Source organism: Martes martes, assembly GCF_963455335.1.
Source record: "Martes martes genome assembly, chromosome: 2".
In the NCBI taxonomy this organism is placed as follows: Eukaryota; Metazoa; Chordata; class Mammalia; order Carnivora; family Mustelidae; genus Martes; species Martes martes.
This window is the reverse complement of record NC_137889.1, coordinates 174,214,797-174,232,875: the sequence shown is the minus strand read 5'-3', so window position 1 is coordinate 174,232,875 and position 18,079 is coordinate 174,214,797. Positions and strand designations below refer to the sequence as shown.

The 18,079-nt window shown below is 37.3% G+C and overlaps 1 protein-coding gene across 1 annotated transcript in view; it reads left to right on the top strand.

Annotated features, from left to right (window-relative positions):
• The window catches only part of ATP8A1 (ATPase phospholipid transporting 8A1), a 227,811-nt gene that overhangs the window by 73,527 nt on the left and 136,205 nt on the right, over positions 1-18,079 (top strand). Inside the window, exons 9-15 of the mRNA XM_080797542.1 lie at positions 120-247; positions 4,126-4,237; positions 5,428-5,593; positions 6,853-6,980; positions 9,869-9,946; positions 10,925-11,013; positions 16,807-16,851. Of these exons, the coding sequence (XP_080653668.1) occupies positions 120-247; positions 4,126-4,237; positions 5,428-5,593; positions 6,853-6,980; positions 9,869-9,946; positions 10,925-11,013; positions 16,807-16,851 (746 nt within the window). The remainder of the gene's footprint in view (positions 1-119; positions 248-4,125; positions 4,238-5,427; positions 5,594-6,852; positions 6,981-9,868; positions 9,947-10,924; positions 11,014-16,806; positions 16,852-18,079) is intronic.

The following is an 18,079-nucleotide window of genomic DNA, read 5'->3' as shown; positions in this document are numbered from 1 at the left end:
ACTTGCTCACAAAATAGTAGGATTTCTTAGATCTTAAGGTCTAGATGAATCAGAATCCCCCCCCTCCCTCCCACATGTAATTCATTTAATCTTTTGCTTATTTAAAAATTTCTAAACAGGGCTTACCAGCAACATCAGATATAAAAGACATTGACAGTTTGATGAGAATTTCTGGCAGAATCGAGTGTGAAAGTCCAAACAGACATCTGTACGATTTTGTTGGAAACTTAAGGCTTGAAGGACATAGGTACGTAAAATTGGGCCTCATAAAAACACAGAACTCACTGTGTCTCAGGTGTGTTGCTGAGTGTTTTCCAAGCCTAGGTACATAACTCTTTTCTCATGCTCTAAGTGTGAACACTGAAAACCTCTTTCTTAAGCATTTCTATATTACTTTCCACCAAGAGCCTTTTTGCAGAAATCGTAGCTCTTAATGCCATGCATATGGCACCACTGAAGACTTCCTCAGGATTCCTGCCAAACTGACAGCTGGATGTTTTCAGGGACGTGCCAGGCTTCTGGTATGAACACTTGTGTTATAGGCCCATGTGCAGTCTCCATGACTTGGGTCCTTATCTGTGATCGGTGGATGCCTCAAGGAGTTTAGAGTCTACCCCCAAGGATACTGGATAATTTCTTGTCTTCTTCTCTGTGTCATTTCATATGCTGTTTTCTAGGCCATGTTATCATGTGTAGTTATCTCTGCCATTACCTACCTCCTGCTCTTCTTCCCTTCCCACTTCTGTTCCCTGCCTCTTCCTTCATTGATTCAACCAGTATTAATTAAGCACCTAGTGGGCTAGGCTAGTTACAGGCATTAAGGAAACTGCAACGAACAAAAGAGTAAATACATATGCCCTTGTGAGCTTACTTTTCTTGCAGTAAGGGAAGGGCAAACAGACAATAAAATGATACACTAGAAAATTGTATACAGCGTTAGAGCATGATAAAAGCTTTGGGGAAAAAAAATAGCACAGGACAAGGCAGATTGGGAGTCCTTGGGAGGGAATAACTTGGAGGTAGGACTGTTCTAGTAAGCCTCATTCAGCAGGTAACATTTGAGCCAGGGGAGTGGGAAGTGAGGAAGTTAGCCATTCATATATCTGAAGGGAGAGGATTCCAGACAGAAGGAATAGTCCCAGCAAATTACTAGTTATTATATCACCTTAAGGTGGGAAAGTACCTGGAGTAGTTATTGAATTTCAGGGAAGCCAGTGTGGTTGGAGTGACATCACCAAGGAAGAGTAGGAAAAGAAAGACCATGCAAGGCTTTAAAGGCTATTGGGGGTGTTACTCTGGGTGAAATGGGAATCCATTAGAGGACTTGGGGGGAGGGGATATCAGCCGTTCAGTTTTGGACCTAATATGTTTGTGTCAGGGAAGCAGATGGATATGTAAACCTGAAGTTTGGGATAGAGGCCTGGGTCATGAGGTAAATGTGGGAATTGTGGGCATAGATCATTAAAGCCATGGAAGTAGAAGAAATCACTGAGGGTGAAAGGGTGTGGATAGAAAGGTGAGGAGTCCCAAGGACTGTCCTGAGACTGCAACATTAGGATGAGAAAAGAGGAGGGACCAGCAAAAGAGACCCAAATCGGGTTGGTAGGAAGGAAGCCGAGATAGTGAGGAAACTCTACCATGGCAGAGGGAGTGACTAGAGTGGGTCCTTGTTGCTGCTGGCCAAGTGCGGTGAGGCTGAGAAATAACGGTTGGATGTAGCGAGTAGAAATCCTTGAACTTGGTTAGAATGAGTGGAGCCTGATGAAGTGAATCTGAGATGGGGGAAGGAGTTGAAGATACCAGGTTTAGACAGATTTTCCGAGGAGGCTTGCTGCAAAAGGGAGCAGAAATGGAGCAGCACTTGGCAGGAAGGGCGGGTCTTTCCGAGCTCCCTCTTCTTCCTCCCTTCTCTCCTCCCCTGCCTCCTTTACTTTACGATACACCTTACCTGCCCGGTGGATGTAGTGGCCAGCTAAATGCACTAGTTCATTCCACCAGCCTGAGAGATGGACGGTGCTTTCATCATTTTGTAATTGCATTATGACAGTACTTGAATTCTAAAGGACATTTGAAATATCCCCTAAACTGTCCCCCTCATTTAGATCCACCAAAAGCTTTCCTGTAATATGTGAAGTAATTATATATTGTTCTAAAATTTGCACAGAGTGACCTCACAGAGTGAACATATGGTTATAGACTAATAATAGAGTTGGCCCTTTATATAAGTAATGTTTCTATAGTCTGACATTCCTAACTGGCCAGCTTCCATCTCTTATCAGTCCCCCATCAAAATCAATGCCAAGCAGATCCACGCAGTGGAAAAGAAACTTGGTATGATCGTGCCAAGATTTAGGGTACAGATAGAATTTATATAATATGCTTTAAAATATATGAAACATGGAAACATACCTTTGTATTTATAGCACATTTGACGTTTACAGTGATTACCCAGAGCTCTTGGAGCCCCTTTCTTTGGAATGAGTGTTCTTTGATTCCATTATTAAGGATGAAAGTCATTGTCTAATGCCAGAATTTTTGCAATTTCAACTCTGATGAAATCTAATAACTAACTCTTGTTGAATCCTTATAATTGAAAAGTAGTTTGTTTGTTTTTTTTTTTTTGTCCTTTGAAGAGCTTGTACCTAATTCCAATCCACACCATAAATGCTGAGCTGACAGCTGTCCTGTTAGACTCCACTGTATACGTAAGGAACAGTTGGCACCTATGTACCCCAGAGCATAGTCTAGCAGCTTCCCAAGAACGTCTTGGAAATGTGCTTTAGGCCCAAGGTCCCCTCCCAACTCTGAAATGCACCCCAAATCTTGAGGTGTACACAAGAGGGATTCCCTTTCAGATGGGTCTGAAAGGCATACTGTTGTGCAGAAGGAATGAGAATTATAGAGGCTGTATTCTTTTTCTAAATAGACATATGCTTTTCCCTAGGGGTTTATTTAAGTAGAGCCCTTCAGGTGAGGTTATTACTCACCCATCTGGATTGACTTCACCTGAGCCAGTGATCTTTGCATAGTTCCTGAAAGGAGGTCTAAGGCCAAGCAGTTACTGGCTCTAGACACCTACCAGGCCATAAAAACCCCCCCCAAAATGAAAGATTCAACCTCACTTTACCTCTACTGGCCAAGAAGTTCTGTGTTCTCTGGAGACTTTTCTTAGGAGGCTTCCTTTTTTTTCCAGAAGTTTGGGGATTTTTCTGATGAATTTTTCTTTATATTTGACATTTCTTTCTTGCTTTTCTTAATTCTAAAATGAAGACCTAGTGCTAGGAATCCTTGAGCCGTTACATCTCATATGGTACATTTCCATCAAGAATCCCACAATACCTGTGTTGGTTTTTACCTTTGTGATATCTTTGTGTGAGGTTGTGTCAACCAAACAACCTACCATAGTGGGTAGTTTTACCAAGAACCCACAGAAGACCCAACATGGCCTTCATTCATGAAAAAACGTGGTTTAAATTATATGGAATGGCTATCCTCAATATGCTGTCACTTCAGAGGAATGTTAAAGACTTAGATGCTTACCATTGTTTGGAAACTTATTCACAGTTCTTGGAGAATTGATATTCAAATATAATAAATTACCCTAGAGATTTTAAATACAGGGCTTATCTCTATAGGGCAGGGATAGCAATGCAAATGTATGATGAGATCTGTGTATTTACCTTGCCTTGTCTATTTTTTGAACCTTTATTATGCGCAAAGCTATTTATAATTAGGCGTGGGAGAGGGAGCAGATCCCCTAAACTCACCACTTCCAAACATCTCAGAAACCTAAACACACTTACTAAATCAGGAAAAGTCTTAAATAGGTTTGAAAATTAGCCTCTGAATCCCAAAACATTGCCTACTATCTTGGATTGTGAAGTTGTAGGAAATGGCTGGTTTGGTGGTAAGGAGAAGCAACTGAAATGCGTCTCTCCAGCTGTCCTTGTGTAAAACAAATTATTCGTACTGGTAGGAAAATTACTTCTTTTTCTAAAAATAAGGTAAATGTGAGAAGGGCTGGCTATTTTAATAGCAGAACCTCCGTTGGAACTCTGTAGTAGCTGTAGAATTCTTAAGCACTTTAGAAAATGTTGTTTCTAATGTCAACATCATCTGTCACAGCACTGTCCCCCTGGGAGCAGATCAGATTCTTCTTCGAGGTGCCCAGTTGAGAAATACACAGTGGGTTCATGGAATCGTTGTCTACACTGGACATGACACCAAGTTGATGCAGGTGGGATTTTTTTTATCTATGAAAAACCTTGTGGATGTATTCTCTTGAAAAAGCGCTATTTGTAGCTCTCTATGCAGTAGTCCCAAACATAGCAGACCATCTGTCACAGACTCCTGAGCCCCACTCTGTACATTCAGAATCTCGTTCTTCAGTGTTTAGGGCCATAAAATGGCTCATGTGCACAAGAATACTGGAAAGTTTCATTTGAGACCAACAATGCATGAACTCTTAATGATTTCCTGTGTTGGTCCCATTTACTCTTACAGTGGTTGATACTATTGTCTATGCAATGACATGTTCTACGTGAAAGTATTCTGTGTTCTACATGAAATGTGCTCTACATGAAAGTATTTGTCTTATATTTTAAGACTGTGATCAAATTTTATAACTGTTTTCATTTTTTTGTAAAATGAAAAGGATTTGTGAGCCAAATGTTGACCCCTTTTTCCTAACATTTTTATGTTAAGCTGTTTTTAATGGAGGGAAACAGCTATTACTGATTCCACCATAACCATAATGATTCTACCCCTCACCATTCTATGAATTCTGTCGACCATTATTTTATATCTATTATGACAGATTTAATTTTCTGTTCTATAGAAGCTTTGGTTAGCATGATCGTTTTTATGATTGACCACAGCTGAGGAGACTGACTTCTGTTATTCTTTATAGCTAGGACTACTTAGACCATTGCTGTGATCAGTAAAACAGTTACAGAACACCACCAGAAATCTGGAAACCAGAGGTCCTTCAAATGGGGCCTTCGTATTTTGTAACTTCCAAGGGTTAGGGGTACAGAGGCCACTTTCTCTGCCTCTCTTCCTTAGCTAAGCTGCCAAGTGCCTCTCCTCTACCCTCTTTGCTTCAGTAGTCAAGTAACACCTTCTTCAACTTCCCCACCACAATGCAAAAGTTATGTCTCTAAAAGGAGACCTATTTCCTTCTCTTATTATTATTTTATATCCTAGAAAAAGGCTTGAGGTATAGTGGCCTTCGGGGGGGGGAAAAAATAGGTGAATAACATTTGACAGCTTATTACAGCTGTGATTTTTTTTCTGTATAATTTTCAGGTGTCTACCCATGTCTAGATTTTGAGTTGTGACTTTGTCATCTTCATCAAAATACCAAATAGACATTACTCAATCAATGTTACACATTTTTTTTATTGCTCATCTTGTCTCTTTTTACAGAATTCAACAAGTCCACCACTTAAACTCTCAAATGTGGAACGGATTACAAATGTACAAATTTTGATTTTATTCTGTATCTTAATTGCCATGTCTCTTATCTGTTCTGTGGGCTCAGCCATTTGGAATCGGAGGCATTCTGGAAAGGACTGGTATCTCAACCTAAATTGTAAGCATTAAAGGGCCTGTTGTCTTTATTTTTTCTTTCATTAAAACATGCATTTGTTTCATGCTGATGGGATTTCCTATAATTCCTAAAAAGAAAACATTTTTGCCAAGATAACTGGGCATTTAATTTTTGCGTTTCAATGCATTTTCCAGTAAAAGAAAGTAAAATGTTGCTAGATAGAGTCTCTAAAATTTCAGAATCCTTAAAAATGATCACTCTAGAGTAGTATAAAATGTTAGTTCATTAATATTATTTTCATTACTGTTATTCATTCTTTAAAAATATTTTAACACAGGTGGTAGGATACCTGGTGAAGAAAGCAGACTGATTATATTTAAAGCACCAGAAGTAGAGCACATGCTTATAAAAAGTTTAAATTGAATATCCTTTCATTTGAGCTCATGAATGCAGTAAATTCCATGTTAACGGTCATCTTGTCTTAGGAAAAGCCTGTTAAATATGGTCTTTTTGGACCATGTGTCCTTTTACTATTGTGGGATTAATGTACCATCCCTGAATATTTCTGGAAAATAAGTTTGCATTGCCTTTTAGTGAGTACTTAACCAATAAATACTTAATTTCCAGAAGCATGAAAACAAATTCTAGTAAACCTTGTAGCAAAATTGATTTTTTTTTCAGTTTTTATCCTATTGATTTTTAGTTTTGTGGCTATTCCAACTTTTTTTTTTTAACACTGATTTATGATTTCAACATTGGAACTGTTATGACTCCCATCGGTTTGTTTCTTCATATACTTCACGGTGTGTCGGCCATAGCAGTTCTATTTTCATTATCAAAGAGGCAGGGTGTGATTTACCTAGGGAACAGCCCTACATTGTTTTTACTATTTGGATTAGTTTTGCTGCTGTTTTGTCTGATTGCTTTTAAGGCATGCTTTATAAATCAAAAGTGCTTTTTTAATGATTTACATAAAAATGATTTTGCCCAGTGGAGATTTTACATTTATAAACCCACAATCCTGTCCCTGATATCTCTAAACTTCCTTTTTGGAACAGGATCTGAAATACTGGGCAGTGCTTTCATTTGTTAGTACCATTATGAAGTTCTTAATAGTACTACCAACGTACTGATCCGTCTTGAATGTCTTTGAGAATAAGGATATGCTATCAGCACAGTGTTCCTCCCAAACTATCTCGACATGTTGTGTAATATGGAAAACTTCTGTTATGCTGAAGTTTGGTCAACACAAATAAAATACATAAAACTACAAATGACTTTCTTCCCACCTCCCCCAACAGATGGTGGTGCTAATAATTTTGGACTGAATTTCTTGACCTTCATCATCCTTTTCAACAATCTCATTCCAATCAGCTTACTGGTTACATTAGAAGTGGTGAAATTTACCCAGGCATACTTCATAAATTGGGTAAATATGAATTACTATTTTTCATCACTCTAAATATATGTTTTGTCTTTTTTTCAATAGGGTCTTTTGAGGATTTTAATTTTTTTTAAAGATTTTATTTATTTATTTGACAGAGATCACAAGTAGTCAGAGAGGCAGGCAGAGGGAGGGAGGGGGAACCAGGCTCCCTGCTGAGCAGAGAACCCCATGTGGGGCTTGATCCCAGGACCCTGGGATCATGACCTGAGCCAAAAGCAGAGGCTTTAACCCACTGAGCCACCCAGGCACCCCGAGGATTTTAATTTTTTTAAGTAATCTCTACACTCAATGCGGGGCTCGAACTCATGACCCCAAGATCAAGAGTTGCAAGCTCCACTGACTGAACCAGCTGGGCAGTCCCCTCATAGTGTCCTTTGATCTCTCAGAAACAAAATCTTAATGATACCTTCCCTTTTAATGACTGCAAGATGGCATTTCAAAATATTTTTGACTCTAATATGATGATAAATTCATTTGACATGTAAAAATCAATAGCAAAAACTCTTTATCTTAAAATCACACAAGTTTATAGACTAGACATTCTGGGGAACTAAGTCTCCAGTTAAGAAAACCCATTTGGGGTTATATAATAGTCTTGGGGAAAAGGAGAACCATGAGGTTTGGAGTTAAAATATCTAGATTATCATTGTAGTTCTATAATTACTAGCTGTGTGAACTTTGCTAAGCCACTTGACTTCTTTGAGACTTATTTTCTTGGGGCTTTAGATAGGAATGATAAAACATGCTTTACCAGCATCTCACAGTGGTAATATAGAGCAAAGGAATCTCACAGCATAGCAAACAGCCTCCTAAACGATCGAGTGCTCTAGAAATAACACTATTCACTGCTTGTTACAACCAGGCAAACTATAACTTTTTTTGTACAAACAAAGTTGTACAAACTACAACTACCTATGTAGTTTATTTTTCCCCCACTGTAAACAAATTCAGCTGTGCTTAATTTTTTTCTTCTCGAATTTTTTTAATCTTAGAAAAATGTGCTGGACATCTGTTTCCTAAATATTTTGTTTATAAAATGTGTTGTTCTTAGTTTTATTTTACCAAGGTTAAAATTAATGAATTTATGTAAATTAAATAAGCCTTCAGACTTAATCTGCCAGAAAGTTTCATTTTTCTTTTATTTTGGGAAATTTGGGTATTATCTTTTGATGTTATCTTTTAAATTATTTAAAAGTCTTTTGAGAGAACAATATTAGGAATGTTAAAAAATATAACTGATGATAACCTTTGCCACTGCTCACTACCTTCCCATGGTAAGTGATCCACCTCACCTGTCAAATTGTCTAATTCATTGGTACAAGCCCAGTAGAATTTAGAAATCTAAAATGAGCTGCAGGTGTGGCTTATTTCATGCAGGAAATGTGTTGCTGAAAAATTATGTAATAACATTTGTGTAAATACAATTAAAACCTATTGAGGTTTCCCACTTTGCCATAAGAAATCATAAGGTGACTCATTTTGAAAATCAAATAACTAGTTAGTCACTTTATTATTTTGTACTTGGATTTTTAAAAGTAATACTTGCTTCAGATAATGACATAATTTGAGTATTGGAGGAGATCAGCAGGCATATGCTATTCAACCACCTTTCTCTTATAGAGTTTCGATAACATTGCTGACAGGTCTTCTCTTACCAGCCAGCAATTCCGTGTGTAGAAATGAGATCAGTATCTGCCCCCTCTTTGATACTGGTTCTACCTGATCTTTTAGGAAAATGTCTAATCTTGTTTCTGAATGATAGCCTTGCAAAATATTAGAACTCAGGCAGGGTGCCTGGGTGGCTCAGTGGGTTAAGCACCCCACTCTTGGTTTTGGTTCAGGCTGTGATCTCAGGGTCGTGAGATCAAGCCCTGCATTGGGCTCTGTACGCAGTGTGGAGTCTGCTGGAGATTTTCTCTCCCCCAACTAGCACGCGCACTCTCTCTCTCTCTCTCTCAAATAAATAAATCTTCAAACAAAAACAAAGACCTTGGCTGCATGCCTTTTCTTCTATCACATCTTCCCCGTCTCCTTCTGTTCCTTATCAGATTTGACGATCAAGGAAGTCCGACTTACTCCCCGTTCCATTCATTCCTCTTCGAACATGGCTCAGTTGCTTGATAGCCTTCTTAGAACAAGGCTCCTACAAGTCAACAGCCTACTTCAGAACTGAGGCAGATCAGTCTGAAATGCAGATGTAGGAAAGACCAGATTCATCCTTTTCCTTTGACTTGTAAAAATCTGTTAACCCTGACTTGGCCATAAAATGGTGTACTCTGGAAAATACTAGTTCTTATAGGTGTAAGGGTCAAGCCTCATATTGTTTGGGTACAGAACAAGTACAAATTGGTACAAAAGCTGTACATTTTTGTTTGGGTTTTGAGAAGTGCACTCCTTCTGTTTTCAAGTATATGCACTGGAAGGAAACTGAGCCAAGAAAGTATAACCAGATAGAATCTCTTAGGTAATTTTCCTGGGGGTTTAAACATCTTCATTATTTGAGCAATGTTCATGCTCTTATTTTAGCTGCATTAAGTACTTATGTTGTGTCAGACGCTTTAGGAAGCACTTCACATACATTATTTTATTTAATCCTTACCACACGTCACCTATCTAGAAAATGGTAGAATTATGAAAAAATTCAAGATTGCCTGATTGCAGAGATACACTCTAATTGCCATGCTGTCCTGCCCTTCCTGTGAAATATAATATTCTCTACTGAGTACTTTTCAGGGAAATCAACTGACACGGTGTAGAATGGCCAGAGATGAGACTGGCTTCATGTTATAACTCACTAGTTAAAGAAAATTTCAGTCAATCTCTTGTTACCAATTGCATTTAGTAATTTCTTTTATTTAAAAAAAAAAAAGGATCTCGACATGCACTACGAACCCACAGACACTGCTGCTATGGCTCGAACATCGAATCTGAATGAGGAACTTGGCCAGGTAAACTGAATTTCTTCTTGATACGTTAAATGGGACGTCAGATTCATTGTCATTTCTGCCCTAGGTGGCAACTTCATATGAATTGACAGCTCATTATTTCCCATTATTTGGATAATCTGCATAAATACATGTTAGTACGTAATTACCATTTTTAGTAAACGAAGTTTTAAAAACATTTAAAATCTATTTTGCTCTCAGATAAGGTATTGCACGAAGGGATTTCCTTCAGCATATAATCTAGTTAGTAGTAAAGTATTGGCTATTTTTGAGTGATAAACTCTCAGTATTAAAATTGCTCATAGCTTTTGACCAGAAAGGAAGAAAAAGTTAACTTGATCACTGATGCTGTGTAAGTCAAAGTATGAAAGTGATCAAACAGGAATTTTAGATTTATAATTCATACTGCATTCGCATGTATGTATATCTTTGTAATCCATATTTACATACTAGCTCAGGAAAAAATCTTATTCTGTATTCTTGCCATTTGCTAATTCTTTTCAAATAACATTTCTGCCAGAATTATCCTTTTTTGTACCAATCCGGATGTTATACGAAGTTAATTGCACAAGCCTTTACTAATTCTGTAATTGTTATGGTGAGAAATCCTGGTAGATGTTTTAGTGCTCCATAAACGTTAAGTCACAATAGTGGCAATTTATTTCTAGTGGAAATGCAGACCATGTTAAGGCTGATTTCTGTATGGCTGCAGTTTTTCTAACATCTTGATAGTCATTACGGTTCATAGATGAAATGTTTCATTGCTAAAATACTAAAAAAAATAAAAAGAAAAAGTTGAACATATTTCTTAATGAATGCAAAGAAAATCATCAATTAGTAGCATTCATTGTGCCCCTATAATATAACAAGATGGATAAAAAGAATTATTTAAGGGGCATTTTCCCCCTCTGTGAGAGACTGACATAAAAAGACTTCTGAAATTTTGATGAGAAATTTTAAACTTTTTTTTTTTTTTTTTAGGTAAAATACATATTCTCTGACAAAACTGGTACTCTGACCTGCAATGTAATGCAGTTTAAGAAGTGCACCATAGCTGGAGTTGCTTATGGGTGAGTTTTTCCCCCCTTTAATTAGAATGTGAAGCATGCATTTAATTAGTGCTAATAGTTGGGCATGTTTTGAGAGTTCTTACTAGTGGAAATTTTTTTTTTGACATAAAAAGCCCCTGTTTTTGTGTTATAGTTTGAAATTATTTTTCATTTGGAATTACCTATGAGGTGGAGGTTCTACCCAGTAGTATTCCCATGTTTGGAGTTTGCTAAAGGTCTCTATCTGGCTCTGGTCATGACGTAAAAATAGAGCTCCCTCTACATTGCCGTGAAGTTAGAGTACAATGTTGTAATAACGTACAGAGTGTCCTTGGGCAGTTTTCAATGATGTTAAAATATTGTTGTTTCTCTGATAGTTACGCCTTTGATTTGCTTTTTCTTTTATTGTCTCTCCTCTTTGCAATCACAAGCAGTCTAAATTTCTGATGGTGGGAAGGAGGTGGGGACATGAAGCTCTGAAATCTAGTGTGTAATGTATAATACTCTCAGAAACTTTTATCAGATTCCTAATGTCCTTTACAATATGCTTGTTAAGAATCCATTTATTTCTTTCTTTGAGTTATGTTTACCTAAATCCTTCAAAAGCCTTCTTTCTGAAATACTTTTTAGGATAATGTGACTAAATTAATCTGTACATTTCCAAAAAGGACGTGATCAAAAGATGAAACTTTCCTTGGTTGGAGTGACCTTGACCATGACCTATTAACAAATTTTCCAACTATCCTTATCTCTAAGTGAGACTGGGAAATACCGATCCCTCAACCATTTAAGCAAGAGCACTTCCGTTTGGGTTTTCTGGTTTGTACTCACTCTTTCCCACTCACACTCTGTCTCCAAACAGTAAGCTAGTATAAAAATAATGTATTAAATTTTGAAAATGCCTTAGTTAAAATTACAAATAAATAACCATTTGGTAAAAAATTCTAAAAGCAATGGTTACTCCTATACAAGGGTCTACAGAGAGAAGTAGATGGAGGCAGACACCCTATTCTTTGGGTTAGCAGAGAGCGTGACTAAAATTGACTTCAAACTCTATGTGTAAATGAAGCCAAAAAGACATTTGATTGAACGGCTTTTTCACACTTTGTGAAGATGGGATGTTAATTTAAGAAGCATACTTACTGTTTCCAGGGCTGGAATCCATTTTGCTTCTTTCCTCTTTATCTGAAGTTCTCCTAACTCCCCTAGAAAAGGCTGTCCTTACTCCTCCCCACCACTTGCTATCAGCCTTGTAATTTGGTTAGCTGCCCTAGAGGGGGACAGGCAGCCGCCCTTGTCGACATCATGCATATTTGACCCACAGGTACGCCAGGCAAGAGAAGGAAAGGCAGACTGTAATTCTGGAGTGTGTTGTATTATCCTTGCTGACAGACTCGTGAAGACTGTTTTATAAAAATTCTACATTCATAAGTGAATTTATTTTTACTTTGCCAGTTTCCAATTGAACAAGCAAGTTCTTCAAATGAGTAAATATTGATTGTGAACTTACCAGAACAGAAAGCTAGAATGAGATCTAGCCTGTCTCCTGCATTCGGTCAAGTTTTTTCTTATTCTTGCAACAAGTCCTTAAACACGCCCAGGCACTAGTTCTAAAGAGCATTGTTCTTTCTGGATCTGTTGGTGGTATTATCATTGACAACCCTTATGTGATAGGGTCGGTTTGAGACTGGTAAATATTAAAGAAATATTAAGAGTTAAGAACAGTCATCATTTAGATTAAGTTTCCAAAAAAACAATTTTACTCTTGGGCAAATAATATCTCTTAATACTGGGGGGCAGTCATAAGACATGACCTCTAGTCCTAGCTTTGTCACTAATCTACCATGAAACTATCAACAATTCCTTTCAAATATTCCAAATTCCTTAAACTGAGGATAGTGAGAGAAGATAATCTCTAAAGTTCCAGGTATAAAATTATAATTTTATAATTATATTATAATAATATAATTATATTATGAAGTCCCAGGTATAAAATTCTAGATATAAAAAATGTAAAAACATGTTTTATTAGAATTTTTTTAAAAGGTATTCTTTTGTTTGCCAATTTTAACTTACATAAACAGAAATACATTTCTTTCTTGGGTGATATATCATGTTTTTGAGAATATCAGAAGACTTGCTGAGTGAAGCGAGTTGTTAAACTGCTTCCAATAATCATGTAGTGTTGTGTTTGTGTGTTTAGGATCTTTAACCCTGATTTTTTTGTCAATATCCCCTCCCCCAAACATCCTGATGGGCATTCGGAATTTCAACATTGTATCGTAGAGTGTGGTTGATATAGGACGTTGTTGATACAGGAGACTTCAGATGCTTAGGTGTTTACAGTAAGAGACACACCACTGTTCCTTAGTTCCACCAAACTCAGCAAGAAAAGTAGTTACTGTCAGCCATCTTTCTGTGGGAATTTCCTCCGGCCACTCTTGGCTTATTGGAACCCAGAGGGGAAATAACATGGTTTTGCAATCCCTTTTGCTCTGTTGCAGTGTTAACACTTGTTTAATATGGGGAACTATTACGTACATGTACCTTCAACTCTAGTGGAAGAAAGCATGGTGTTATATCTCCCCAGGACAAACCAGGATAAAGGAGAACATCCCACATTTTCATAAATTAACAAATGCTGTTGGGGTTCCAATTTCAGAACAGATCCTTGTTAAGCATTTTTTAAGAAGTAAGATAAAGCCTAGTTTTACCCTAGATAGAGTCAGAGGTGAGTTCTGTTGACTTTTATGGGTCTGAAGAGAGGACTTGAAGTATCTTCATTTTTGCCTATTATTCCTTCAGTTTGTAAGACGATAATATTTAACACTTAACACAATGCTTCAAAATTTAATCTTGGTAATTTTTCTCTCATTTTCATATAATCACTGCCCAAATTGGATTCATCATGGGCATCAAAATAAAGATTTGTACATACGTAGCAGTGATGATGATTTTGTAGAGTTCAACTTTGTCAGAGATGCTACTGTGTTTAAACTTACTAGATTGTTTCATTAGATCTTTCTTCGATTAAATGTAAATTGATGTCATCTGTAAATTTAACTTATTACAAACTAGAAATTCTACTGCTAAACATTTGTTAAAGTATCATTTCAGCAACTTCCTTTCTGTAAGAAATGAGTCAATTTTATCAAAGTAACTGGAATACCAGGAATGGGTAAAGAGGCTTTTATGTTCAGTGGCTAGGACTTTCAATACAGTGAATGTAATAGGCTATAATCCTAGGTATCATCTTTATTGGTAATTTGGACCTTACTATTAGAATGAGCTGATGAGCTGGGCAAAACTTTACAGAGTACAGGCTCTGAAGTTGAAAAAGAAAATTCTAGTAAGCCAACTAAAGAATGATTTTTGTTGCATTAGTCATTTAACCAGTGTTAAAAGTATTGCATTGACATTTTCCCCATAAAAATCTCTATGTAGCAATCCCTATGTATATATGAATATAATCTATGAATAGTTTAACGTGACCATATTTTGTTTAGTAATATGTTTGCTGAAAGGATCAGTACTTCAAACTGAGAAGAGATTCATCACAAGAAACCGCACAATTACCATAAAACTTAGCCCCGAGGTCTAGATTATAACCAACAAATTTATCCTACTGCCCACCATGGTAAGAGCTGGGTAAATGCCGTTTGTTTGTTCATATATATGCTTCAACAAATATCTCCTTCTGTGTATGTGGCACTTTGTTAAATGATGGGGTTGTAATGATCAGCAAAAGTTCACAAGGCCTTTGCCCTCCTGAAGTTTATAGTCTAATTGGGGATTAATGGGTGTTAATTAAATAATCAAAGATAAAACACAGTGCAGAGGTCCATATGAGTCTGTGATGAGGATTTGATCCAATCAGGCAGGTCAGGGACTGGTCCGTGAGAAAGTGATCCTTGAGCTGAGATGTAAGAATGGGTTTGATTAAGTGAAGACCTTACCAGGCGGATACAGCAGTATTGACATGCACACAAAGGCGAATGACCAGATAGCACATATACACCAGAGCTGCCCCAGCAGCAGTCCTGGGCAAACTCATGCACACAGGGGCAGTAGCAGGCGTGTGGGTCTCCTGCTGCTCATCACATTCTGAGTAGCATCTGCCAGGGCTAGACCTGACCCAGGAGAAGGGACCCTGAGTCTCAAGTTTTGCATCTTTTAAGCTATATTACTAGACATGTACTGGCCCCTTTCCTGACGTGAGATCGGGGACTGCCGTCCAGCACCAGTGCAACATAACAGAACCTTAGCACAGTGTTTTTGCTTGGGTAGCACTGGCCTCCCCTGGTACAGTCTGGGGGTGGCTGGAGTCCAAGCCTTGAAGTTGATCAGAAGTGATTGCCTTAAGCGCTGGGCTGCAGCCAGTTTCCACAGAGCTTTGCAGCAGGTCATCATTTTTTCTGGGACTCCAGCCCACAGGAGGCTCGGTTAGCCCTTCCTCTCAAGCATCCACAAAAGTCATTTGGTGCAAGAGAGAATAGTGAATAGAGGGGACTGCCTTCATTGTGACTAATGACCGTGGATACCGCACTGGAAGCAGTTTCCTGCTTTGCAGGTGAAAGAGATGCCTTCTAATGGTGAGGCTTGTGCCACAGCGGGTTTGGTGGAAGGATAGAGAGAACGGGATGGACACGGAGGGAGTGAAAGGACTCCACGGGTTTGCAGTGAAGTTTGTATCTATCAAAAACAATGAATCACTCTACATTTACATTACTGAACTCTGCATTTTTTTTTTAAACTCAGTTGATATCTAATACATTTAAAGAGAAAATATTGAATGGTCATATATAGTGAGAGAAATGAAGGATAAGAAAATGAGTTCTGGCTGCCAAGAGAATAGATCTTGAATTTTCCCACCCCACGCACACACACACAGTGGTAATTATGTGACAGATGCAGGTGTTAGTTCCCACTGTGGAGGTAATCACATCAAAGAATGTAAGTGTATCAAATCATCCTGTTGTATCCCTGAATCTTGTGCAGGATTATACATCAATTATATCTCCACAAAGCTGGAAAAGATTTGAACAGTAGAAAGAAAAATGTAATAAATACATAAAAGAAAATCTGCACTGTTATATATCCTTTGAATATACAAGTGACTGTTAGAAACAAAAGCTGTATGTCAGTCAGACTTTTCCTGGTGCTCAAATGAGCCAAAGGAGGAAATTAAAATTATTAATGAATGTATTTTCTGTTTGAGATAACAAATGGGTTAATGAGTGAATTATGATTTAGGTGAAAAATTTTGAGGATCAATTCATCTTTTAAAATGTGGTTCCATTTAATTATAGAAATGTAATTAACTTCTACTTTAATATGCCTGTTTAAAGACCCATTACTTTATGAAAGTCAAATTTGTTTCTGAAATGTACTTGGCAAATTTTATCAGTGTAATAGTTTGTTCCTAAGTATTAGTATGTTTGTTTCCTTAAAACACTTTATTCTGATGATAGAATATGTACTTAATTTTCCATTGGTTTTAGCATGTATTTAAACCTCTAGGTTAAAATTTTTCTTAGTGAATATTGAATTCTAGGAATCAAATGAGTAAATTCCACAACCAAGAGGCGAGTTGACTGCCCTGTTAAAGAATGATTTTGTAAATCTTCTTAGCTACCATAAGTTGTGTTCTACTTACTATACTAACTGCCATTCTTTCAGAATCAACTAAAAGTTCATTTTCTTAACTTTTTCAAGATCCATCTTTCAGTACTTCCTTTACTCATGCTTTTATGTTTCCAGCCTTTCTGTGATGATTTTTTCCTCTCTTTCTGCCCCTCCTCTTGCTTTCTGAAGCCATGTCCCTGAACCTGAGGATTATGGCTGTTCTCCTGATGAATGGTAAGCTGCATGGACCTTTCTGTCTCATGGATTCCTTTAAAAAGTTTGCATTTTATTGTTTTATAAACACATTTCACTAGTTTTGGGGGGGAAAGGCATTATTGATCAGGTGAGGTCAGCATGCTCTAAAGAACCTATTTCTTGAAATCCCATGACTATCCTTGATTTCCTATTGCATAACATTTAGTCATTTTACAGACATTTAGTTTAACAGTTAGGCTTGCTAGAGTTTACATTATGTATCTATAATAAAGTCTGTAGTGATCAACTTGGGGTCCCTGGCCTGTGAACTAGCCAAGATTTATTAGAACTCGAGAAGTTTTATCTTTTCTAGCTCAGCACTGCCACCTTCTGCTGCAATTTATATTCTCTACCAAGCCACAAAAAGACGCTACTGAAACCTACCCAAGAAGCAGAAATTTCCTTTACATCCCTTTTCATTAGTTTAGTAAATCTATTTGGGGACTAGAACGTGAACATTTTCAAAAATAAATGCCTAGAACAAATGTTGGAAGACTATGCTACCAAGGACTAAAGTTAACTGAAATATAAATAATTTTAGAATATTAGAGGTATCACTTTATAGTTTTAATGTCCATGCTTTTGAGGGGTTTTGTTTGTTTTCCCTTAAAGTCCCTCCTCCGTGGATTTAACATTTTCATTTAGAACAGTATAAGTTTATTTTGGTATTTCTCGCACTCATCATGATTTGGTGGCCCGCGAAACTTCAGAGAACAGGTTCTTTTCATGCTGGTAACTATAGAACCCATTGTGGTTTTAGAAGGGGTTGTATTTTTATTTTCAGGTTATACATGTGTTTATGATTTGGCCACATTTCCAGTATGCATGGAAGTCCAATAACATCATTTAATATTCTTCAACTTGACTTTGATTTCAATACAGTGGAGCTTTGATAACAATTTGCAGCTAAACTCATACCCATAATAATGACAGAGGCAGCTGTTTGATTCATGTGGTACCTGATGAGTCATCACACTTAAACGCATTGCTTGGAGTGTCATCCAGTTTCGACACCTACACGCAACTGAATAATTTTTAGCATTTTTAAAAATATTCTAAAGCTTCTTACTGGTGGTGGATAATTCAAGTTTAATGCACTAGCTATTTCCTTTCAGTTAATCCTTCAAGAATGTAGTAAACTTTTGTGACTGTATCTATTTATTGTTTTCCTGTAACATTAATATAATTCTATTGATTGTAAATACTG